At 37.6% G+C, this 26545-nt stretch overlaps 1 protein-coding gene across 2 annotated transcripts; it reads right to left on the bottom strand.

The window, feature by feature from the left end:
- Positions 1 to 501: 501 nt before the first annotated feature.
- nsun5 (NOP2/Sun RNA methyltransferase 5) lies at positions 502 to 21813 on the bottom strand. Of its 2 annotated transcripts, XM_066651677.1 has the most exons (10): positions 21610 to 21813; positions 12451 to 12570; positions 9800 to 9971; positions 9500 to 9608; positions 9211 to 9349; positions 4493 to 4608; positions 4206 to 4384; positions 3683 to 3884; positions 882 to 1034; positions 502 to 797 (listed from the first exon to the last, which is right to left on the bottom strand). In XM_066651677.1, exons 1-10 carry the CDS (start codon positions 21700 to 21702, stop codon positions 641 to 643), a joined length of 1440 nt encoding a protein of 479 aa, XP_066507774.1. In that variant the 5' UTR covers positions 21703 to 21813; the 3' UTR covers positions 502 to 640. The 2 variants fall into 2 exon arrangements, with proteins under 2 accessions (XP_066507774.1, XP_066507775.1); XM_066651678.1 differs by lacking the exons at positions 12451 to 12570; positions 21610 to 21813 and adding an exon at positions 11231 to 11851.
- Between the last annotated feature and the right edge of the window lie 4732 nt (positions 21814 to 26545).

The raw sequence follows: 26545 nt of genomic DNA, 5'->3' as shown, positions 1-26545 counted from the left end.
CTAATCCTAGCAACTTGGTCAGTGCTTTTGAGCTGTTGGCATGGCAGCGGGTGGAGATTGACTAATAGCATATTAATTTCAGTTTATCTGTTGCTGCACTGTTTGTTGGACACAGGATGCCACCCATAGGATACTCTTGGCTGTATATTTTTGTTGGTGGCCTATTTTCAGTATTTCACTACTTTTAAAATTTATAATGGTAGATAGGAATGATTCTATGAAATATTAATATTCCCACGATCAGGTGATGTAAACATCCTGGCTCGCAGAAAACAAAAACTATTACAAAAGAGATGGTACACAGCTACATAGCTTCTTTCTCCATCTTCTCTCCTGTACCTAACCCAGATACAAACACCAAAACATAGAAACGCATATGCAGTGAGTGACATTGTAAATGTCTGGTTATTTTAGACACAAAAAACAATGTGCTCTAGAAATTCTGAAACCCATGTGAATGCCAATTCAACAATATTTGCTGTCTGTAAATGGTAAGATTACTTGATTTTTACCATTTTTAATATTAGATATGAACAAACTTTCACACATGATAGAGACATTCAAAAAAATATGCCATAGGGCTTTACATAATACACAATACAACAATTAATATGGCATAATAGTTAAAAAAAAAAAAAAATTAAGACTCCTGCTTTTGGTGTTTCTTTCTGTTCCTCTTAGTTTTTACTTTTAAAGGAAGCTGGGGCTGTTCCATGGAAGTGTTACGGTTGGGTCTCTGTGTTTGCTCCTCTTCACTGTTAGACGGCGCACTTATATCCACATCCATGGAAGATGGCCTGCCACAAGAGGTTATGAAAGTCAAACTTGGTTTTAAGGTCTTAGCTGTACTTTTATACTAGGCTTAAATTCATATGACTTACGATGTGTGATAGCTTCCCTCGTTTGAAGTGGGCTTCTTTTCCAGCATTGCTACAAAGAACCCATGAGTGAAAGTTTTTGTAGTGCTGGCTCTTAGACACTGGGTCAGTGGGACATGACCTCTCTCAGGCCATTCAGGAAAAAGATGCACTAATCTATAAAGGGAGTCATGACATTTACAAATCTAAATTAACTGAAGTTACGTGGTGAAAGGTGGCAAACAAAAACATGCAGAGCAACTGATGGACTAGTCTACGGAGCCCCTAAAGAGACTGGGGGAAAAATAAAAAAAACACTATTGATTTTGCGTTCCCTCGTAAATAGTTTTGCGTTCCTTCGCAAAGCCAATTGCATTCCCTCGCAAATACTTTGTGGGCTCCATAGTACTGTGCTTGCTTTTGATTATGTGCTTGCTGTGCGTGTCAGTTGAACTATGGAGCAGCTCGTTGAATTTTACTTTGATCTTGGACTGAAATATAAAGACGTAGCATCTCTTCTGAGCAGAAAACATGGATATCTTATTGGGGAGCGTCAACTGAAACGTTTGTTGCTGTGTTGTTAACTGCTATGAAATGAGGATGAGAGTATTTAAAGTGCAAGCGCATAGACAAAGGTTACGTGAACAGTACAGAGATACAGACAATGAACAGCTTCCAAACAGTGGGAGAGAATGGAGAGTGAACACCTGAATAAATGTGTAGCTTTTGGTAGTGTATTGGAGTAATGTGTGTATGTGTGTAAAAGTTTCTAGCAGAAAATGGTATCCTTTTTACTGCAGCTTTAAAAAACAGAATTCCCAGATTAAATGAAATGCATGGTGTAGCGACTGGCTCGCGAGCTCCACAGCTGTGTCTGGAGTCATCGCACTGAGCAACGTCTCTGTAAAAATCAGTCCGCAGCGTGCCCTGAGATCTCTGTGTGTTAAGCCACCACCTTACACTCTCCATCTTGTTATTGAGTGACCGGATTTTTAAGAGAGTCTTTGCTTAGTAAAGGTTTTTCGTTAAGATTCTTAGCTTGACCCCTACCCCAGTCAATAATAATTTTAAAAAAAACAGCGGTCCACACTTTTACTTTATTTCACGAAGCCGCCTACGTCTCATACACCTGTTACTATGGAGATACGTGGAGCTACGGTGTTCTGACTTGCACTTGTTCACAACTTCCTCTGATGTTAGGCAGTTCCTTACAGATGTATGAACGATTCACACTGGCAAAGAAACTGTGTGTTAGTAGAGATAAATAATACATATGTAATCTCTGTTTCAAGTGGCTGAATTTCCCTGGAAACTGCAGTGTCCTTATGTGTTAACTGAGTCACGAAGACAATTGTGTATCATAAAACATTTGCAAATGAGCGCAATGCATTTTGCGAGGGAACGCAAAATCAGTAGTGTTTTTTTTATTTTTCCCCCAGCCCCTTTAGGGGCTCTGTACTAGTCTGTAACTGAGGGAGAGGAGAAAAAGAAAGAAAGAAAAAAAAACAAACAAAAAAAAGTGCCCATGTATGCTCAGTGGAGCTGATAATATACAAACACAGTGGCTTGCAAATGTTGCAAAGCCAATGTTCCTTGAACATTTTTTTTTTACTTACAACCAGAGGTTTAAATGTATTTTATTGAGATTTTAAGTGATACACAAAGTAGCACAATTGTAAAAGTGGAACAAAAATGATACATGTTTTTCAAAATTTTAATCAAAGAAAAACTGAAAAGCACCTTTTGCTGCAATTACAGCTGCATGTCTTTTGGGGTATGTCTCTACCAGCTTTGCGCATCTAGAGACTTATTCCTATTCTTTGCAAAACAGCTCAAGCTCAGCCAGGTTGGATGAAGAGCTTCTGTGAACAGCAATTTTCATTGCCACAAATGCTCAATATGATTTAGGTCAGGACTTTGACTGACACATGAATATTCTTTGATTTAAATCTGTAGCTCTGGCTGTATGTTTAGCGTCATTGTCTTGCTGGAAGGTGAATCTCCGTCCCAGTCTTTTGCAGCCTCCAACAGGTTTTCTTCCAGGAATGCTCTGTATTTAGCTCCATCCATCTTCCCATCAACTCTGACCAGCTTCCCTGTCCCTGCTGAAGAAATGCATCCCCGCAGCATGATGCTGCCACCACCATATTTCACAGTGGGGATGGTGTGTTGAGGGTGACGAGTATTACTTTCCACCACATACAGCGCTTTGCATTTAGGCCAAAAAGTTAAACTTTGGTCTCATCTTTCCAGAGCACCTTCTTTCACATGTTTGCTGTCTCTCCTACATGGCTTGTGGCAAACTGCAAATGTCAGTTCTTATGTCATTCTTTCAACAATGTTTTTTTTTTATAGCCACTCTTCCATAAAGGCCAGATTTGTGGAGTGCACAACTTATAGTTGTCCTGTAGACAGATTTTCCCACCTGATCTGTGGCTTCCTTGGCGTTCTCTAACAAGCCACTGAGGCCTTCACAAAACAAGTGTATTTATACCAAGACTAAATTCCACACAGCTGGACTATTTTCTAATTAAGTGACTTCTGAAGGCAATTCATTGCACTGGATTTTATTTAGGAGTATCAGAGTAAAGAGGGTTGAATTTTTGTTCCACTTCACAATTATTTGCTACTTTGTGTTGGTTTATCACTTAAAATCCCAATAAAATACATTTACGTTTGTGGTTGTAAAGTGACAAAATGTGGAAAGGTTCAAGGGGTATGAATACTTTTGCAAGCCACTGTGTGTGCACACACATATATATACACACACATACACGCGCACACATTTTTTTAGAACCATAACTACATGGGCATTTAGTCGTTACCTGAATCCAGGGTTTTTCTCAAGGCAATCAGACACCACCTGCTCATTCTCTTGAGAGTGAATAGAGCATGTAGAGTAGACTACACGCTGTAGCTGAGGGAACTGCAGTACATGGTTCAAACAGCGCAACTGAAATGCCGCCAAAGCATCCAGACGCTCGCTATCCAGCTCTTCTGTGGTTCTGTCAGATAGGCAGACCATTCCTTTGGAAATCAACAATTTAAAATAAAGAAACTGCCAACAAATACCTGTAGTTGGATAGCTTTTGCATGAAATATTGCACAGCTGAAACATTGTAAAATACATTGTACTGCATCTTAATTTATTTGTCATTTTATAAAAGTTGGAAATAACTGATTTTTAATTTCATGCTAGAGTCCAGATTGTGTGTCCAAAACTAATTAAATCTGAAAAAAATCTGTGAGGTGCTACAAGACTCTTGGTGCTCACAATCCCAAAATGGAGAAAGGATTGTACCAAACTGCCATATAGCATTCATGCCACAATCACAATACACATATCACCTGATCCACTGCATGATGGGTCAAGAAGGATGTGTGTCACATTCTTGTATTCTGGGGAAAGTGGGTCAACCTTGAGAAAATCCTGATTGGCCAACAGGTGACATGTGACCCCAGCACGAAGGAGAAGTGTGCTCATGGTGGACAGGCGCTTTGCATCAAGGTCAAAAGCAAACAGCTTCCTGTTTGGATAAGAAAACAAAAATAACATGATAGAAGAAATCTCTTGTATCTGTGGGATAATTACGTTTAAAAAAAATATTCCAACACTACAGACCAAGAGATTGTACCCTTTGTTTTTCATTATGGCTGCAAGGTGGCTGGTTTTGTTCCCAGGCGCTGCACAAGCGTCAATTACATGGCCTCCAACTGGGGGGTCCAGGAGGTATGCAGGGAGACAACTGGCCTATAAAAACAAAAAATAATAGGTCCAATCCAAGTAAATGTTAGTTCTTCAAGGTATACTCAGTATAGTGTGTGTGTGTTTGATCTGATCATAAACATCCACATCAACCCTAGTGGGTAAATGTTGCTAGATGCTAGATGTTGCTGATCAGATCATAAATGGCCACAGCAACTTTAGTGTTGAGGTGTAGGAAAATTTTATGGCTGCAGGTAGGAAGTGCCCACCACACACACTATGTGACGCTCTAACTGGCATAGGATATTCCCTTAATGACAATTAAAACGTTGTTATATTTACCCACATTGGTTTCATAGCTCATTTTAAATAAAACCTTAAAAATGGACTGTTATGAATAATATGGACATTATTTCTTGTGGAAATTATATTGAAGTCCAAATTTATTCATTCATTCATTCATTCGGATCATCCCAGGGTCCGGAGCCTACCAGGAATGGTGTCCATCACAGGCATGACATAAGTATTTGAATTTATTTTGAATTTGGAAATTTTTAATTATACAGTGGAACCACTACTAACGAACGCCTATACTAACGAACTTTCCAAGATACGAACCGGGCATTTGAATATTTTTTGCCTCCACCAACGAACCATGACTCTAGAAATGAACCCGAGCCAGCGGCTGGAAATTGCCACTGACCCCAATAGGTGAGTCTCCCAGCACGCCCAGACTTGAGTGAGCGTTTAAGATTAGCAAATTGTAGCTTTAGCAATTTAGCATTAGTGTAAATAGCAGACATCAAAATTTGTGCTAAGTTAAGTCGTATCTACACTTCGTCTCCCCACATTCACCCCCCACCTCCCGTCATACATCCAGTGCCTGTGTTACTCCTCCTCCTAGTCGTCACGTCTTCAAGGTAGCGATATGTAACCACTTAAAACTTTATTTCTTTTTTATTACTGTTACCACTGTATTTCTTTTTTATTTTTAGTAACTCTACATGTATTATTTTTACTAATTTGAGAGTTTTGTAAACATATCAGTGCAAAAAAGGGTGACTTTCGGGGTGGGCTGGAACGCATTAATTGCTTTTCCATTATTTTAAATGGGGAAAATTGACTCGAGAAACGAACTTTTCCACTTACAAACCGGGTCATGGAACGGATCAAGATCGTAGGTAGAGGTTCCACTGTATATTTGTCTGAATTTTGAATATTACAATTATATTTGTCTGAATATTTTATATTTATATTTTTGTATGGCATTTGGTATAATATTCAGATTTGAAAATTTTATATTAAAAAAAAACACAAAAAACTGATATCTGATTTGAAAAATACAGATGCAAAAACTCTGAATTATAAAGCCATGGGTGTTTTTTTATTTATTTTTTTTTGTTTTGTTTATTTGTTTTGTCTCACTAATTTTAGATGAGGCCACTGGACCTTCATTACACACAGCACTGTTTTATAAGCAGACATTTACAGAAATGTAAATATTTCTACATAAATGGAGGGTTCCCTGTTATGATCTGTACCATATTATTCTGGTTAATAAATATATAAAGGTATTTGCATTTAGTTAAAAAAGTCACCATTCAAATACAACGTATTCATGAACTGACAATATTCTTGGGTAAATTTATGTCATTTATGTACAGGGTCTTTTTTAAAAAAAAAAAAAAAACATTGTGTTTGGGGGTAATGCTCTAAAAATTTAAACATCATGAAATTCAGGACAGTTTATGATCTGTTTACAAAACTGAAGCCACGGCTGAAGATAACTCAATCATGGCAGGAGCTGAAAAAAATTTAATTTTAATGGTGACGTGTCATTAAACGCAGAATAATATATACTTGATGAGTATATATTAGAGCAGGGCATTTATGTAGAAATGTTTAAATTTCTATAAGTGTCTAATTGAAAAACAGTGTGTGTGTTGGAGATTTTGTTTTGTTAAAATATTGGTCAAGCCATTCATTCCCTACTGTTGTGTCTTTAATTGTAAAAGCTGCAGAAAGGCAGTGACAATCTGTGGTCAGTGTTACTGACAGAGGAGCTGACTTTCAGTCAGAAAGTGAAAGGCTTGTGAAACAAATGTATAAGAGATTATAATAAAATCTCAACAACTTTAAAAATATTTCTGTCTGAGCGTCCAGTAAAACACTAACACTGAGCAGAGCAGTTGGCTAAACTAGAGACAAGGCAAAGTGTGTCCCATTTCTACTCTCAGAACCCTTCATCACTTGAACACTGCACCCCTTTGCTGACTTACATTGTCATTAAAGTGCTCACTTCAAGGAAGCATTTAGGGCTAAGGGCAGGAATTGGGACAATGTGAGACTACTCTGTGATTGGTGGTTTTGAGAAGAGTGTAGTGGAGGATGGATTCAGATCAGGAAATGAAAAATTAAGACTCTGACTCTCTATTCTTTTATATAAAAGGAGAAGACGGGACCTGCATTCCACAGAGTGTGCGTGCTGAAAGACTACACACCCCCACACACACAAACAAACTCATGCACACACCTATATCTGATAGCCAGAAGGCTAAGCAGAACACTTTTCTGTGACCTGAGTGGTCCTCTTCAAACTTTATGATGACCAGATGACTAATAAACCCAAAAGATCACTCGATACTTGATAAAAAATACTCCAGTATACTCATTATGCTATATTCAAGTATGTATGAAGTATTAATTCATTGAGGTTATATTTTTGCCAAAACATAAGTGATCTTTTTCTTTCTCTGGAACTTGAGACGGTCACGTGGACTCCCCAAACCCAGGAACCAATCAGAGGATGGTGACCTCCCAAATGGGCATGACCGCGCCACCTATGAAAAAGGAGTTACTCGCCCTTACACTCTCTCTTACTCCCTTACGCTCTTGTTTTCGTGACGCTCTTGTCTCTGTTTTTTCTTTGTTTCTCTCTACGCTGATGAAGCCGACTCTTCCAAAAGACTCTTAAAAGAAGACAGATCTTCATGCGAACTAACAGGGGACGCCTTGTGTCAGTTAGCATTGCAATACAGAAACTAAAAAAGTAAAAAGGTCGATTAATTGACAGTAATCTTAAACTTTCAACTTTTATTTTGTGTTTGTTTTTTGTAGCCCAATCCAAGTTTAATTTTACAACTGATCAAAGCAGGTGAAACTTATTTTGGCCAGAATAAGAGCCACCACTGAAATTAGTATTAGTTATTTACTTCGGAGTACATCGCTTCTGAGGATCGAAAGAAAACAGTGCGCTTCCTTGCAACTTTCTCCCTCACTCCAGGAAAAGCCAGCCAGGCCAGTAGTTCTCTGTGAAGGGAATCCCCCGACTGACGTCACACCGTCTAAGGAAGCCGAAAGTGGCTGACTCATCCTGGAGGAATCTCCTCTCTCTCAAGCCTACCTTCAGCTGTGACAAGCCAAGAACCGGAAGAACGGAGATTGAAATCTGCTGCACCCATCGGCTTGGTTATAATAATGACAAGAGTAAGCAAGCAAGTAAATTCCTCATTTTTAGAAGCTGATGTCGACTGAAGTTTCTTGATAAATTTACATACTAATTAAATCATTTAGCAACACATTATTCACAAGTCATATAGCCTAGCCAATTATTAAATTATTAAAACTGGTTTCACCTGCGTTGATTCTATGAGATTTTGCTATGTTTATCAACTTATTATCATTCCTCTTAATAAAGTATTTCCATTATTTGAAATAATACAGTGTATGGAGTTTGTTCCTGAGAGTCTGAAAATCCTCAGAACTCATCCCTAGCGTTGACAGTATTTCAACCTCTGAGAAATTATTAATATTGTTGTCACCTAAATTCAGTAATAATAATAATAATAATAATAATAATTATTATTATAAGTGATAATTACCGTTAAACATAACTAACTCAAGTACTGTTACTACGCTACAAGAGGGCACTGTGATTGATCTGCGGTCGATCTCTCTGTGAAAGTTTACTTTCCTTGAGAAGCCTGCTGGTTGATCTCTGGCCTAGATTTGTATTTTTGCTATCTGAATGTTTAGACTTGAATTCATAGGTTTTTATTCTTTAAATATTAGTTTTTTGTGAATATTTCAATCTGAATATTTCACCCTCTCAAAATTAAAGTTTATCAAATACCATACCAAAAAAATTCAAACATAAAATATTCAGAAACATTTTTTTAATTTGTCTGAATTTTGGATAATTAAATTAAATTCAGACTCAAATACTTGTCACTGATTTAGCTGCACACATTTTTGAGTAGCCAATCCACCTACTAATGTGTGTTTTTGGACAGTAGGAGGAAAACAGAGCACCCACAGAAAACACATGCGGACACAGTGAGAACCCACCAAACTCTTCACAGAGTGTGACCTGGAGCAAGACTTGAACGAATAAACCCCAGGACCCAGGAGCTGTGTAAAAGGGACACTACTCGGTGCGCCACATGCATTGAAATATGTGTGTTGTGAAAAAAGGAAACTCTATGTAAAATTATGTCCACATGTTTAAACATAACCACACCAGAATGCAGCACAGCTGTTGTGTAATCGAAGTGAAAATGTTTAAAACGTGAAAAACTAGATTTTTGACTAAAAAAAAAGAAAGCAATAATCACTACAATTCTATGAAGATATGATAAATCACCTCACCTTGTCTTGCAAAATGATATGGCCTGATTTATACAGGTAATGGTCATGGAAGTCCCTCTTTGCACTGAAAACCAGAATTTCCCTGAGGTGCACATCACCCATAAACATCTTTCCAGAAAGATGGTTTAGATCCTCAATCCTAAAATGATGCATGGACAGAAGTAAAAATGATAAAAAAATTGACAATTTTACTTATTAATAAAATCTAATTTAATATGACATTTTGGGAGCAATGAGGAGTAAAATGAAGTGACATAGAAATTGTAAGAAAAATTAAGCTTTGACTAACCTGCTTGCTTTCCCCTGATATGAATAACCCTCTCTCTTCAGGTAGTCAACCACATCGTCAAAAGTCGTTTTCAGTGTGTTGATACGAACATAACGTGGGATATCATGGGCTATGGATGTACAACATGCACTCATTTTTCAATATTTAAACAGCAAATATCAAATCAGAACAACAGAAACCATTTCTAAAGATAACCTGATCACAATATTTTCTGATACTGAACCTTGAGAAATAGCTACATTTCTAGCAGCATTTTTCGCTGTGTATTGGATCTTTAACACTGCAAACTTGAAGACAAACCATTTTTTTCCTGCACACTGGGAGGAAGCAGGTCCTCGTTTCTTCTCACTTTCTGCTTCACTTTCATTCGAGCCAAAGCAGCCTGCAGTCTGGAGCGATGCTTCACCATCATGGTCTTCCATGACCCTCCACATTTTACCCCTCGACCAAAAAGCAAGTCAAAGACCAAAACCTAATTTCACATGACATGAAAATGGAGAGGGCAAGGGTCATAAAGAGAAAAATCTTCAAAACCAAATGGTTAAGGTGTAAAATTCCTAAACTGGTCCAATATGATGTTCTTACAGAGTCACAATTGTTCAATGTCTTGGTTATAGAAATCAGATTTTCTGAATATTAAAAGTAGTGATCGAACAATAAATCGGCCGATTTGTGGCATTTTTTGTATAATCGGCATTGGCTGATATATGAGCGCAAGAAGCCGATATTTACACAACGCACACAGGCAATGCTGTGGGCAGCTCCGTCATTCTGGCTGTTAGAGCGCCCCTTGTGTCCATTTTGCCATTTACAGGCAGACATCATTGAGCACAAGTACAGGAGTACAAGCCTCCAACCTGTAGCTGCATGTCGTCTCATCAGAGAAAACAGTTTGAATTATTGTCTCTTCTTTGAGTAATATTTGAGTAATGTGTACATATCATACATCAATCGAACGGTCAGACTCTCAGTATCACGAGGATATATGCTAAAACGTAGGACTAAGGTATTTTAAGCCAAAAAATCATTATCATTATTAAGATAATCTAAACTTCAGGTTTCTTCCTCATCAATGACAAAACCGCTGCTTCTCGAAGCCTGAAGAGCCCACAAGTGGCTCACACACAAAGCTAGCACAGCAGCGCTTATCTTAGATAGTCCCCTTCAAAATGAGACTAAAATCTGAGTCTCTCTGTCAAACCGTTCGTGAGTAATCCTCATGTTTGTGTCAAGAGTACTGGCTCTTGAAAAAATAGTACACATTTTCAAAAAATAAGTAAATATGATTCCCGTGGACCCACCTACTGCCGCGTAGCTTAGGTTCTCAACTTTCCAATGATATGTCAATCAAGTCTATAGACCAATCAGGGGCAGAGTTATGGTGAGGAGGAGGGACAAAATACGCAGCAGAGCAGATATATTTTCAGCGCCTAACAGACCCAGACCCAGCGAGAGAGAGACTAAACGGTTCTATTTGGCAGCCACAAGCTCCACAAACAATAATCGAGTCAATAAACATGTTTCAAAGCTTAGACGTCTTTTACTAGTTACGTTTCCCCCACTGAGGACATTTAAATGCAGCAGGGGTGTGAGGGAGGTTACCTTGCTCTACAGCCAATCAGAGTGCAGTGCTCGCCTTTTAACATGTCAGACATTTAAAGGAACACTGTACTTGGTGAGAAACAAGTGTAAACATCAGAAATAAACTCAGTACATCAGAATTAAACACACCATATCTAAGGGTTTTTACAGTTTGGTGAGGGGTGAATGGCCACTTGGTGAGGGACTGGAGACGAGTTTCTCACAGAAAGTAAAGAAAAACACTGAGATGTTGACATTAGGTCTAGACAAGATATATACACTGTATTTTTGCAGTAAAAGTAATCATTTTCCTTATGGAGAGCTTGGGGTCTAAAGAGGCACTGCTCCAGCCTGAATAACTTCAAATCAGTAGGAGGTATCAACTCAAATTTTTACCTGATGAAAGTAGACCCCCGGAGACACAATTTTAAAAAGAAAAAAGTAACGGGACTCATGAACTCTTCAGTTTATAGTGACTAACATTTGTTTTTCAAAAATAAGACAAGTGCGTACATTTTTTGTGGTTTTCATAAGCTTTTGACCACTTCATGTATATTTCAGGTCCTCTAAATGTGTTTTTTTTTTTTTTTTTTACACATTTGAAGGGTTTTCTCTATTGGCTTTACATATCGCCCATCGGCCGATAATTAAAAAGCCTGTAAAAGCCACCTCACCAAATAGCTGCTTGAAATGGTTACAATTTCAATTCAAGAAATTTATGAAATGTAGTGTTGTACGATCATTCTTTGGCCTTTTCTTGGTTGGCTGGTCCTGCATTTGTAGAACTCTGTGAATGTGGTGTTGTTTAAATGGTAAGACTTGAGCAAAATAAGTCAATATATTTTCTCTTTAAAACTGCAGTTTTCCAAAGACAGTCCCAAATGGACAAATGAAGGCAGCTAGACTGGAACAGCTGGTCAAAGTTCTGTATAACAGAATGAATAGGAGAGAGAAGTAAAATAAGAAAATGTTTAGAATAAATATAGTAAATAATAAAACAAATGAGAATTCATATTGGCATGCATTTGGGCACTTGAAAACCTTTAAGAGCAATGAAAAGCCTGGGAATATAGACATGTAGAGAGTTGGTGATTTAAGGAAGACTATGAAATATTTTTTCTTTAATATTACAACTTCAAAAATCACTGTGATACTTCACTGACCATTTAAAGGGAGAAATAGGGCCTCTGTCTTTGCTACTCTGAGCTCAGCACTGCACAAACTGCATTATGCAACATATGAAGGAAAGCCTGACAAGTCAAATACAATATTCACAGTACTAAATTATACAGTCTACATTACCAATTATGAGATTTTGAAATTGGAGTGCTCCTGTTACAGTAGATTAGGATGCCATGTGGAAACCATACCTTTGCTAAATTCAGTCTTAGTTTTTTCTCTTTGAGGAGTTTTGTGCTCTCGATAATCTCCTGAAGCACACATGAATACTTCTGAGTCTCACATACGAGGGCAAACAGCTGTTTTATATTCTGAAATACAACAGACATTAATGAAAATACTGTACATGATATGAATACAGTTTACACTCAGATACTGTATTACAGAGAGTTTAGCAGCACTAATTAACTCTCCAACTTGACTTCCTTTTTAATCAGAGTTAAGACTGTTCCTCAGTACAGGTTTTTGTTTTGTAATAAATTTGTTAATATATTTTACATTGCAGCAATGACAAAATAGTATTCCATGATGTTTTAGAAATACTACAATATTCTAAGGAAAAAGCATAAAATGTCTAACACTGTGCTTAAATTTTTGTCATGAATGTGTTTAAGAAAAAAAAAATGTCAGAAAAATATACAGTTTTAGCTAGTGATGCACGACATATCAGCGGCCGATATATTATTTGCAGATACAGTGGAACCTCTACCTACGAACTTCATCCCTTCCGTGACCCGGTTCATAAGTGGAAAAGTTCGTTTCTCGAGTCACCTTTCCCCATTTAAAATAATGGAAAAGCAATTATGCGTTCCAGCCCAGTCCGAAAGTCACCCTTTTTGCACTGATATGTTTACAAAACGCTCAAATAGTAAAAAAAAATAAATGTAGCATTATTAAAAATAAAAAAAGAAATACAGTGGTAACAGTAATAAAAAATAAATAAGTTTTAAGTGGTTACATATCGCTACCTTGAAGACATGACGACTGGCTGGAGGAGTAACACAGGCACTGGCTGTATGACGGGAGGTGGGGGTGGGTGGAATAACAGAGTAGGCGGGTGAATGTGGGGAGACAAAGCATAGATACGGCTTAACTTAGCACGAATTTCGATGTCTGCTATTTACACTAATGCTAAATTACTAAAACTACAATTTGCTAATCTTAAAAGCTCACTCAAGTCTGGGCACGCTGGGAGACTCGCCTATTGGGACTGGAGTCAAGCTATCCACACTTTGGAAACTGACGGTCAAGCCATCCGCGCTTCAAATCCGAATGCACGTATAGGCGCGTCATTACGGTTTTCCATTGCGGAGAACACCACATCCGCTTGGGGACAAGCGGCGATGTCTCAGTTACTAAATAAATGCACGCAATGCTAAAATGGACTAAATGGGCTAAATTAACAAGCCATTAGGAATATATTTCGTTTTAAATCACTTTAAAGAGGCAAAACACGCTTTGATTATTTCATACATTTACGCATTTTTTTACTTTTCTATAAACACTTAACTGGCTTTGAATAGTAATCCTGGTGGACATGTAGAAATACAGATTACATTTTACTGTCATTAAACAGAGGTAGCTCACTGTATAATATTATCATGGATTTATACTGAATACCTACCAATATGGATTTCTCAAAAACTACCCATAATGCCTAAACCATTCCACTGTCATTAAACAGAGGGACAGTACAATTGTTTACGCATTATGGGTACTTTTTGAGAAATACATATCAGTACGTATGTAATATGTGTTTATGAGAAAAAGTACACAGTAAAATTCTACCAAAATCATACAGTTATTAGCCAAGAGGCCCCTCTGTTTAATGACAGTGGAATGGTTTAGGCATTATGGGTAATTTGAGAAATCCATATTGGAATGTATTCAGTATGAGTTTATGAGAAAAGTATACAGTGAAATTTTGCCAAAATCATACAGCTGATAGCCAAGAGGCCCCTTTGTTTAATGACAGTGGAATGGTTTAGGCATTATGGGTAGTTTCTGAGAAATCCATATTGGTAGGTATTCAGTATAAATCCATGAGAATATTATACAGTGAGCTACCTCTGTTTAATGACAGTAAAATGTAATCTGTATTTCTACATGTCCACCAGGATTACTATTCAAAGCCAGTTAAGTGTTTATAGAAAAGTAAAAAAAATACGTAAATGTATGAAATAATCAAAGCGTGTTTTGCCTCTTTAAAGTGATTTACAACGAAATATATTCCTAATGGCTTGTTAATTTAGCCCATTTAGTCCATTTTAGCATTGCGTGCATTTATTTAGAAACAGAGACATCGCTGCTCAAACGCGGGTTTCAGACTCTCTCTGTCCCAAAGCGGATGTGGTGTTCTCCGCAATGAAAAACCCTAATGACGCGCCTATACATGCATTCGGATTTGAAGCGCGGATGGCTTAACCGTCAGTTTCTAAGGTGCGGTGACTCCAGTCTATTGGGGTCAGTGGCAATTTCCAGCCGCCGGCTCGGGTTCTTTTCTAGAGTCATGGTTCGTTGGTGGAGGCAACAAATATTCAAATGACCGGTTCGTATCTTAGTTCGTTAGTAGAGGTTCCACTGTATGTGGATTTTTTTGGATATTCTTGCTATATTGGAATTTTAGCCGATATTACAACCGATAACATTTTGCACTTTCGGATATGCACCGACGTCTGTAAATACACAACTCTCTCTGCTGTGGGGGACGTTTTTCACATTTTCTGGGATTTCTTCTCCGTGGTGAAAAGAAATTTAAAATATCAGTGACGCTCAGTACACGCACACACCTTTGGCGGTGTAAATAGACACACAGCAAGTTAAATGACAGAAAGATACTCTCAACCACCACAGTGGAGAAGCCCTTCTAATGTAAAACACATAAATAGATTCGGCGTCTGCATTTACTGACGATAAACGATTACAAACTCACGCTTGGTCGCTTGGAACTTCTTTATGCCGCTGCCTGATTTGGACGGCGCATGCGCAGAACACCATGCTTGCTTGTGTACACTTGACTGATAGCTCCGATATTTAAATTTTTTTTTCTTCTGGTATGATTGTAAAGAGACACTGCCCTGTTTGGTCGGATGTGTGTCCCACATCCCTATTCGTCATGTTTTGTTTAAACAGAAGACTCCCTCAACACTGTCAGTTGTAAATAAATGCACTTTGCAGGTTCTCCAGTTGTTTAAAACAGTAAAGTAAAGTGAGGAAATGCTAACTCATCTTTAAACATACAAAGTTACTCACTCTTGAAGATAAAGTTCTTTTTTGCTCTAGAAAATAGTCTCTTTGCTGCTATATGCATGAAGGTCAGCGCATGCGCCGTCCAAATTGGGTAGCGACACCGTTCTCTCCCTCAGCTCCGTTCAGTCAGCAACAATGTCACCGGAAATAGCTTTTTTTTGCATTTCTACCGTATTTCCATTTCAAAATAAAAAACAGGCATCCTTGTGTCGTCTTATGAATAAAAAAAACTTGATTTTTTTTTAACCTTAAAATCTTTACTAATTTTTACTATTATATATATATATATGCTTTAGTGTGTATATATATATATATATATACATACACACACAAAAGTACATTGAAGCAGTTCACTTGGTACAAAAATGTAATGATTTATAATACACAAACACACACCAACACACACACTATCTATCTTGTTCGCAATCCGTGCGGATGTGGGAAATGGATTAATAAAATCAATTCAAAAATTTCTCTGCATGCTTCTATTACTTACATTATTATTAAATTATTATTATTATTATTATTCTTAATTAAGGAAGGTTATTCTTTTACACTTAGGACAAGGGGGAGTATACAGAATGATAAAACTACAGAAGGGATAATATACATGGATTTAAATATTTTATATTTTAAAAAATGTTCTAAGTATCCTCATAGTTTTATGTCAAACATATATTCATATATAGGATACTATGGGCACGACACACATCACGGCCAACTACATTCACATCAATGAAGAATGGACAAAGTTTTAAACAATACCTTTTATACATTTAAACAAGCGTCACTGCACATTTAGGAGTCTCTTACACTATAGTCGTGACGCACCATATGGTGTAATTCATTCACATATGAGTGATGGACATAGTTTTAATGGAATACTGCCTAAACAATACATTGTGTCAACACAAACCCATAGTGAAATTAACTCTCCAAACCCTCCTCTTTGTGTCTTTGAGGAGGTGTGCGTTTTGTTCTCCCTGTGTCCACTTAGGTTTCCACCGTTTGCTCCTGTTTCCACTCAAGGTCCAAAAACACACATTGGTAGGTGGACTGGCGATTCAAACGTGCCCGTAGGTGTGAGTGTGTGTCCTGTGAAGGACTGGCGCCCCCTCCAGGGTGTGTTCCCACCTTGCGCCCTGTGTTTCGGGTTAGGCTCTGGACCCACTGCAACTCTGAACTGGATAAGTTCTTACAGACTATTAATTGATTAATTAATTGATATAATACAATATAATATAATCAAATTGATATATCATTTCACTGTCACACTATTGGTGTAAAAAAACTATTTCATGCATCATGAAATGTGCTGTAATTGGGCTATAATATGAGAGAGAGAGAGAGAGAGAGTTGGAAATATACTGATATTAAACAAAGTATTAAAAAAAAAAATCAAATAATCAGTTCAATAGTCTGCATACAAAAATCTTAACATATTTAAAAAAATTTAAAAATTTATTACATTTGTTTAACCAAATCTAAAACAAACTTATTTCTCTGTACATGGACAAAAAGAAAACATTTTATTGTTCATCATGTAATAAAAAATCATATGACAAGTCATGAAAACTGACATACATCATTTTATCTGTTTTGTGGTGTAATTTATAATACTTCATATTTTCCATGCGTCATTATGTTTGATTGGTTTACATAATAAAGGTCTACCAGGAGAGCAAAGAAATATCAGGACATTCATGCATTTCTTTGATTTCAAGAAATCAAACTTCATTCTGGAGGTACTTAGAAATTCACTGTAATATGTTTTGATGGAGAAGTTCATACAACAGATCTCATTCGGTTATTGCAAAATGGAGTTAGTGGAATACTGAATAACACTGATTTTATATAGAAGCATACATATAGACCACAGTTGCTACCATAAATTTGTTTTCAAAACTGAGGGCACTTGTGATAAAATTCATATTGAAAAGACACATCTATAATTCTTCCATGTAATGCCAAATATTGGACAACCATAAATTTTTGTATTTTAGCAAGAACTTTAACAATTTCATATGATTTTAATGAATCTAAGATTTTTACCTTGACAATAGTGTTTTTCTTGTCAAATTGAGAACAGCAGCCACCCAGTGTACAGAGCCTATATTAATTGGAATAACTATAATGTTATATCTCCACCAATTTCTTTGAACTTCTGGAGCATCTGGCAGTATTCTGTCTCTTCACAATATAAAGATGCAAAGATGTTGATTTTCAAATGTAAATGGACACATCAGCACCTTTTTTTTCCTTCACTCTTTCTTCAAAAAGAGCAAGGTAAGCATCTATAGTTCTGTCATTTAGCCAACTTCCACTTTGTATTATTTCTAAATACTCTTCAAATATATTTTTGGGAGGATTATCATGGTTTTGCAAAAATATATCTGAATGCGTGTAAGGGACAATTTTTCACATTGTTCATTACATTCATGTGAAATTTACACAATTTTGTAACTCTAAAGCAAGTAGAACACAGTTAGATTTGGACACCATTTTATGAACAATAGTAGATCCATAAGTTATATGATTAACACCATTGACAGTCCAGCCATTTTTACCTGCTTTGAAAACTTTAGCAAAGGGAAGCTTTTTATGGAAAGAGATAATGGCTCCAGTTTTGTAAATATTACAGCTAAACACTGAGAGCAGAGTTATTATTTGATCTGGATTAATATTGCATTGTTCTGACACTACAAATATTTTGGAAAATGATTTACAAACCGGATTCCAAAAAAGTTGGGACACTAAACAAATTGAATAAAAACTGAATGCAATGATGTGGAGATGGCAAATGTCAATATTTTATTCGTAATAGAACATAGATGACAGATCAAAAGTTTAATCTGAGTAAATGTAACATTTTAAAGGAAAAATATGTTGATTCAAAATTTCACAGTGTCAACAAACCCCCAAAAAAGTTAGGACAAGTAGCAATAAGTGGCTGGAAAAAGGAAATTGAGCATATAACGAACAGCTGGAAGACCAATTAACACTAATTAGGTCAATTGACAACATGATTGGGTAAGAAGATCACAAATTCCACCATTGTTGTGCAGAAAGATAGTGCAGCAATACCAGAATGGTGTTACCCAGCGAAAAATAGCAAAGACTTTTAAGTTATCATCATCAACTGTGCATAACATCATCAAAAGATTCAGAGAATCTGGAACAATTGCTGCGCGCAAGGGTCAAGGCCAAAAAAATCTACTGGATGCTCGTGATCTCCGGGCCCTTAAACGTCACTGCACCTCAAACAGGAATGCCACTGTCAAGGAAATAACAGAATGGGCTCAGGAATACTTCCAGAAAGCATTGTCAGTGAACACAATCCACCGTGTCATCCGCCGTTGCCAGCTGAAACTCTACAGTGCAAAGAGGAAGCCATTTCTAAGCAAGTTCCACAAGCTCAGACGTTTGCACTGGGCCAGTGGTCTTTTAAAATGGAGTGTGGCAAAATGGAAGACTGTTCTGTGGTCAGATGAGTCACGATTTGAAGTTCTTTATGGAACACTGGGACGCCATGTCATCCAGAGCAGAGAGGACAAGGATAACCCAAGTTGTTATCAACACTCCGTTCAGAAGCCTGCATCACTGATGGTATGGGGTTGCTTGAGTGCTTGTGGCATGGGCAGAGAACTATGTTCAGGTTATAGAACAACATATGCTCCCATCTAGATGTCATCTCTTTCAGGGAAGACCCTGCATTTTTCAACAAGATAACGCCAGACTACATTCTGCAGCAATCACAACATCATGGCTACGTAGGAGAAGGATCCGGGTACTGAAACGGCCAGCCCGCAGACCAGACCTTTCACCTACAGAGAACATTTGGCACATCATAAAGAGGAAGGTGCGACAAAGAAGGCCCAAGATGATTGAACAGTTAGAGGCCTGTATTAGACATGAATGGGAGAGCATTCCTATTTCTAAACTTGAGAAACTGGTCTCCTCTGTCCCCAGACGTCTGTTGGGATGCCACACAGTGGTAAAAAAAATGGCCTTGTCCCAACTTATTTTTGGGATTTGTTGATGCCATGAAATTTTGAAACAACATATTTTCTTATTTCATATTTTACAACTTTTGATCTGTGATTTGTGTTCTATTCTGAATATAATATTAGATGCTGGCACCTCCACATCATTGCATTGAATTTTTATTCATAATTTGTTTAGTGTCCCAACTTTTTTGGAATCCGATTTGTAAGAGGATCATCAAGTCCTATAGATGTAATCAGGTTTGTGGGTACTGTAAGGATTTTATGTGGTTTCTGCTATATATAACTCAATCTGCATTGCACTTGCAGCTGTATAATGACAAAACATGAATGTACATCAGATCATTTGATAAGAAATTCCCTGAAAGCATTTGTTTTACAAAGTTGTCCACGTAAGAATAAACAGGCTGTGGTTTTGTGGGTTTGTGCTGACACAATGTATTGTTTAGGCAGTATTCCATTAAAATTATGTCCATCCTTTTTCTATGTGAATGAGTTACACCATAAGGTGTGTCACGCCTATAGTGTGAGAGACTCCTACATGTGCAGTGACGCCTGTTTGATATAAAACTGCATGTTTTCAGAAAGAGGAGGTTCTGGAGAGTTCATTTCACTATGGGTGTGTGTTGACACAATGTATAGTTTAGGCAGTATTCCATTAAATTTTTTAATGGAATAAATTTTAATTAAAAAAAGTATTCCATGTCCATCACTCATATGTGAATGAATTACACCATATGGTGTGTCACACGTATACTGTGTGAGATTCTTCCATAGTGATGCTTGTTTCATACAAAATTATGAAATGCTTTAGAACAATTCATGAAGTTAAATATTTATTTGAATAATTACACATTTAAAAAGTATTAAACCCCAGAGTCTTTTTTGTGAAAAATCTACTTCCGGTTGCCGTGGGAATCGGATCGCTAGTTTTGCTGTCTTCACGTTGCTCTCTCCCTCGCTCTCCAAAACAAACCCGGTGCTGCATTGTCCCACTGGAAACTATTCGTGCAGAACCAGCAGTAAATCTTTGATAAAAATATGAGTAAACTACAACTAACATACTTAAAATATACGATTAAAAAGTACAGATATGTTCAAACACTTAAGAAAAGGCTTGTCCTATGACAAGCTATGATAAAAAGAACTTGGTTTGCTTTAATCAAATATGAATTTGCTTTCCGTTTAAAAGTTAAAATTATTGGTTATTAATATCGGTATCGGCTACTCCAAGGTGCTAAACCAGTAAACAAGTAACGTCCCTGGACGTTCAAAATGGGTCTAAAAGTAGTCTGTCCGTCAAGGACATATTTTAAACGTCAATGGACGTCCAAAATCCATCTTAATAAGTTAGTTAAGTGGAGACCAACCGATAACGTCAGTGGACGTCCAAAATGCGTTTTATACAAGTAATTTATTTCGGGACCAATTAATAACGTCAATGGACGTACAAAATACGTCTAATAGTCGTCTTTTCAACTTTCATTTTCAACCTTAAGAGAACGTTAATTAGACGGCAGTCATTACGTTATTTCAACGTTGAATCAACGACTAAATATTTACTGGGAATTATCGGTTATCGTATCGGCCCAAAAAATTCAAAATCGGTGCATCCCTAGTTTTAGCTAATAAATTCACTAATATGTGAGATATTTGACGAGCCTTGGTTGTTGTTTTCACACATCGAGCTAACTTTTGTTATACGGATTTAAATAGGGAGTGAAAAACAAGTTCTACCCTGGGCAAAAGTATTGGAATCATCATTAAGATGTTGTTCACCCTCATTTTATACTTTGCAGCAAACAAACAAATCACAAATATGACACAAAACTAAATGTGTTTATTACCTGAACATTCCAGCTTTGAGAGACATATAAGACACTAATTAAATAAAATGATTGCAATTAACCGCATAATTTCCAGATGCTGGTTGTTCACAATAAGCTGTTTACATTTGTTGCAAGTAAACAAAAATGGAAGGTCAGAAAAAGAAAACATATGGGTAGACCATGGCAGATGTTAAAAGTATCAGGACAGATAACTCAAATTCATCAATATATATATAAGCTTGTGTTCCCCACGTGTGTGGCAGATTACCTGGAATTTACTGTCGTAAACCAGCGTTTTCACTGCTCCCTTCTTCTGTTCCACTTTATCCAGGATCTCTGCTGCTTTCATATAAAGCGCCATGCTTTCACGACCCCGCTTATTATTTCTCTTCTGATATCAACCGTTTGTGTTTAGTGTTGGCGACAAACGGCGTTTGTATTTGGACAGGCCTTCACCACACTCTCTTCCTGCTTTGCGGCAGCTGCAAAACGTCAGTACAGAGCAGGAGGATTTACGACAAAACGCTGCTGTTGGTCATCCACTAGAGGGAGACACACACACACACACACAACCACAACCACCTCAAGACCTGAGGGATATTCCACATAGGAGGATTTCTCAGTTAGCCAGATATCTTAAACCTAAAGATGAGTACTTTCCAATAGGAATCTCCTTCGGCTCTGTTCTTATTCGACAGTTTTGTCTTTGGCCTTAAATTATCTGGCTAAATAATCAATCATGCTTTGTGGAACAGCCCCCAGCTATGGAGGACCAAACCAGCAAAAACAAATAAATAAATGACTCAATAAAGTTAATTTAGTGAGTTTATCCATCCATCCATAATCGGTAACCGCTTATCCAATTCAGTGTGTCCAGAGCCTACCTGGAATCATTGGGTGCAAGGCGGGAATACACCCTGGAGGGGGCACCAGTCCTTCACAGGGCAACACACACACTCACTCATTCACTCACACCTACAGACACTTTCGAGTCGCCAATCCACCTACCAACGTGTGTTTTTGGACTGTGGGAGGAAACCGGAGCACCCGGAGGAAACCCACGTGGACACGGGGAGAACACACCAACTCCTCACAGACAGTCACCCAGTGGAAACCCACGCGGACACAGGGAGAACACACCACACTCCTCACAGACTGTCACCCGGAGTGGGAATCAAACCCACAACCTCCAGGTCCCTGGAGCTGTGTGACTGCGACACCTACCTGCTGCACCACCGTGCTGCCCTTTAGTGAGTTTATATATTTATATATTATTTATGTTTCATTTTTCCTTACTCTTATATGATAATAAAGATGTTACAGAGTCTAAACACTCTTACTGGTTGATCGATGCCCGATGCTGCAGATTAGTGGTTCTCAAACTGTGGTATGTGATGAAGCAGAACGAGGTGGTACGCCAAATTACCTTGAAAAATGTACTACATAATTAAGGAACTTAATTCATTTATTCGTTTTGTGTAAATGGCATAATTATTCACATGTAAAAACCATATAAAAAACTCCCAGTTTCAGTTGCTTACTGGATGTTAGCAAAGGTTAGAGACAGACCTGAGCAAATTGGACATATTGAAAAATGTAGTAATGGAGGCCTTAATACGCCCATAGTACAACTTGATGAAACACCTGGACTGGTAGTGTGCAGGAGAGACAGCTCTGTTCCCGGCAGTTATTCTGTTTCCAGAAATGGAGCTGCGGGAAACACATCTCTCTCTATGTAGCTCGTCTGCTCCAGGGATAGAGCTGCAGGAGACGCTGCTATCCCTACGCTTATTCTCTGCTCCCAGAGGCAGACACAGCTCCCTCTGCACCCCTTCTCTGCTCTCAGAGATGGTTAGGGTCACAGTCAACCCACATGGCAGCTGCAATTTTTTCTTTATTCCAACAGTCAACACATGTCTATAAATGTATGACACGAGACCGAATGTGCAATTGGACCCAAGAAATGGTGTGACATCACACTTAACAAGTGAATACATACATTGTACCATTTCATTGAGGCTCATCTCTCTGAGCAGATCCGACACCAACCTTTGCGCCAACATTTGTGTTCTCTGACATTTCTATAAGAATCAACTGCCCTGTTCAGGTCTGGATTGCTAAGTGTGGACCTGAAAAACATGCCCCTTCATTATCACATGTTGAAAAAATATATACAGAGATAATAATCATAATAATACAGAAATGAATATACTGAGGAATAAATAAATGCACAAAATGTAAAGACTATGCATAAATATACAAATTATAAATTATATTATTATCCTGCCCCTCAAATTAATTTATTTGTTTTAGGTTTTATGTCCTATATTAAGTCATTAATTTATGTATTGTTTTTCTATTCCTTTTATTATCTCTTTAATTCCAATTTTATTAATTCATTAATCAATTCTTCATTTTGGCAGGTTTGATCCTCCACACCATACAATTTGATTTCTTTCTTTTTTTCAGTGTCTGAATGGAAGGTTTCCAATACAAGCAGGTGTACAACACATACATACACACCATTAATGTTTTTAATAATAGAACCACAAGGCAAAACACCTGGGAGTAAAACTAAACCTATTTTATTGTTTGGTAGATACTGCTGGATATTTTTTTCGTAGTTAACATTCATTGTAGATTCTTTTAAACTATCTAACCAGTATCTGACGTCTACTTATTTGCTAATCAAAATCAGGATAGCTCCTGATTTAGATCTGTCTATTGCCTATAAATGTTGTAAACGATTTAACCGTCATCCAAATTAGCACTTCACATGGACCTGCAAATTAGCAGATCCACACCCTCAAGATGCGTATTCACAAACCAGAGCTGAGAGGTACCACACTAAATGGATGGGCATCATGGGCTATGGGGGTTAGCTCCGTATGCTAGCATAATGTCTCATAAAGAATCACACTGGAGTCACATACAACTAATGTACTCTAGTGCAAATTAATAGATGCTTTTTATGAAATTTATCTTAAAATCTTCAAATAGATGCAAGTTTCTTGTTTACGTCAAGTGCCCAAAATGAGTTGATGCTGTAATGTGAATTAGTGGTGAATTTAGAAAATTTGCAGGGCTTCAGAAAGACTTGCCTCTTAATTTTTAAGCTTATAATGTTAAAATGGAGATGAGTGTGGTGTTAAATGTTAAATTTCCTGGGTCAGCATCTTGTGGAATCATCTCCTGAAATTATCATACTGCTGCATTTCTTTTGTGATACAGCTCTACATGGATTCTTTTATTTTTTTCTTTATGTTAGATATGGATGTTTGGTGAACAACAGTTTTACAGTCTTGCCACAGATTTTCAGTCAAACTGGGCTCTATGAATTGATAGGACCACCGAAACATTACATGGCTTTGAACTTGGCTTTGAACCACTCCAGTCTAGCATGGGCAGTATGTTTAGGGGTCTCCAGCTAAAAGATATACTTCCACACCAGATTCCAGTCTCTTGCTGAATGGAAGAGTTCTTCTCTGTGTATTGCTCTGTATTTCGCTCCATCTATTTTGCCCGAGGTCATGTTTCTGCTGAAAATATTCACCACAGGACGCCAAGGATGCTGTATTTCACAGTGTACTTAGCAGACAAAGTTCACAGACATCAAAAGTTAAAATCTTGTACAATCCCCACCAAAGATTAATCGGCCTTTGTGTTTGACAATGACTTTCTACCCTAAAGCCCAGTGTGTCCAGGCTATGGTTGTCCAATATCGGTAACTGGCATTTTGCATACTTCTCTAATTAGTGTCCACCATAAACCAGTTACTGGCCTCTCATTATTTATTCCTCTTGCACTTATGAGGCTTTTCCTGAAAATGTCATCTTTGTTTTTAATCAATGCTTGAGTGCAATTCAATCTTTAAAGCCCTCTTTTTGGAATTCTTTTTTAAGTGCTATGAAAATGAAAATACTCTGGTAATTTAATAAACTCATCTATGTTCAGCATTACATATTTAATATCTAGAAAAGTCCTATAATGCCTTAAAAAGTGATGTGTATTGTCACTGTCCAAGGAAAACATGCATTACCAAAATAGCAACTACATTGTAAAGAAAAAAAATAATACTGGAAATGTAAAAATATATCATTCATTCATTATCTGTAACCGCTTATCCAGTTCAGGGTCGCGGTGGGTCCAGAGCCTACCTGGAATCACTGGGCGCAATGCGGGAATACACGCTGGAGGGGGTGCCAATCCTTCACAGGGCAACACAGACACACACACACATTCACACCTATGGACACTTTTGAGTCACCAATCCACCTACCAACGTGTGTTTTTGGACTGTGGGAGGAAACCGAAGCAACCGGAGGAAACCCACGCAGACACAGAGAGAACACACCACACTCCTCACAGACAGTCACCCTGAGGAAACCCACATAGACACAGGGAGAACACACCACACTCTTCACAGACAGTCACCCGGAAGAAACCCACGCAGACACAGGGAGAACACACCACACTCCTCACAGACAGTCACCTGGAGTGGGAATCGAACCCACTACCTCCAGGCCCCTGGAGTTGTGTAAAAAGATATAATTCCAAGTCATTTTGGAGCAGTTCTATTGGTCCATTTATTATGAAATTTTCACACGATGTAAAGGACTTAGCTGCTGTGTTCATATATTATAATAAACTACAAATAAACAAAAAATGGAAATTAATGTTTTGTTTTGTTTCTTCTCTTTTTGGACAGCAACGATATGTAACTCTTCAATTTCTGCCTTCATTTGGTACACATGGATCTATGACAAAGCAATTAGTTACTGGCTTTATCTGCACGTATACCTCTGCTGCTCACCTGCATCGTAGCTTGATTAAGTTTGTGACATTTAAAACCTTCTCTGAGTTAAGCCTTTTAAGACCATTATTAAATATAGCAAATAAAATACACTACACAGACATATTAAAAAAGGTAAAAACATGATTTTAAGTGGAGGGGCATTTTTTTAAAAAATACAATTTAATTGAATTATCCCAGATTTATTGTCCATGTGGAAGAAGTGCACAGGAACAGCCAGCCTTACTTTTTCGTCATATTACTCTCGAGCTGAGGTTGATGTAAACCCAGTCATGAATGGTATAGTATGTTTCTGAGATGAATCCACACATTCCATACTGGGATCATTTTGCCAGGATCACATAAAAAGACATTGTTTAGCAATGTTAATAAACATTCCCCAGCTGGCCCC

The sequence above is a fragment of the Hoplias malabaricus genome, chromosome 18 (genome assembly GCF_029633855.1).
Source record: "Hoplias malabaricus isolate fHopMal1 chromosome 18, fHopMal1.hap1, whole genome shotgun sequence".
Classification (NCBI taxonomy): Eukaryota; Metazoa; Chordata; class Actinopteri; order Characiformes; family Erythrinidae; genus Hoplias; species Hoplias malabaricus.
The sequence above is the reverse complement of the archived record's forward strand: the minus strand, read 5'-3'. Positions and strand labels throughout refer to the sequence as shown.

Excerpts from the sequence above, each read along its gene's own strand:
- nsun5 (XM_066651677.1), bottom strand. The coding sequence starts at position 21,702 with ATGGCGCTTTATATGAAAGCAGCAGAGATCCTGGATAAAGTGGAACAG. Across the intron at positions 9,350-9,499 it reads TATCAGGGGAAAGCAAGCAG|GATTGAGGATCTAAACCATC; the intron begins GTTAGTCAAAGC and ends GCATCATTTTAG. Across the intron at positions 798-881 it reads GAGGGAAGCTATCACACATC|GCCATCTTCCATGGATGTGG; the intron begins GTAAGTCATATG and ends CTCTTGTGGCAG.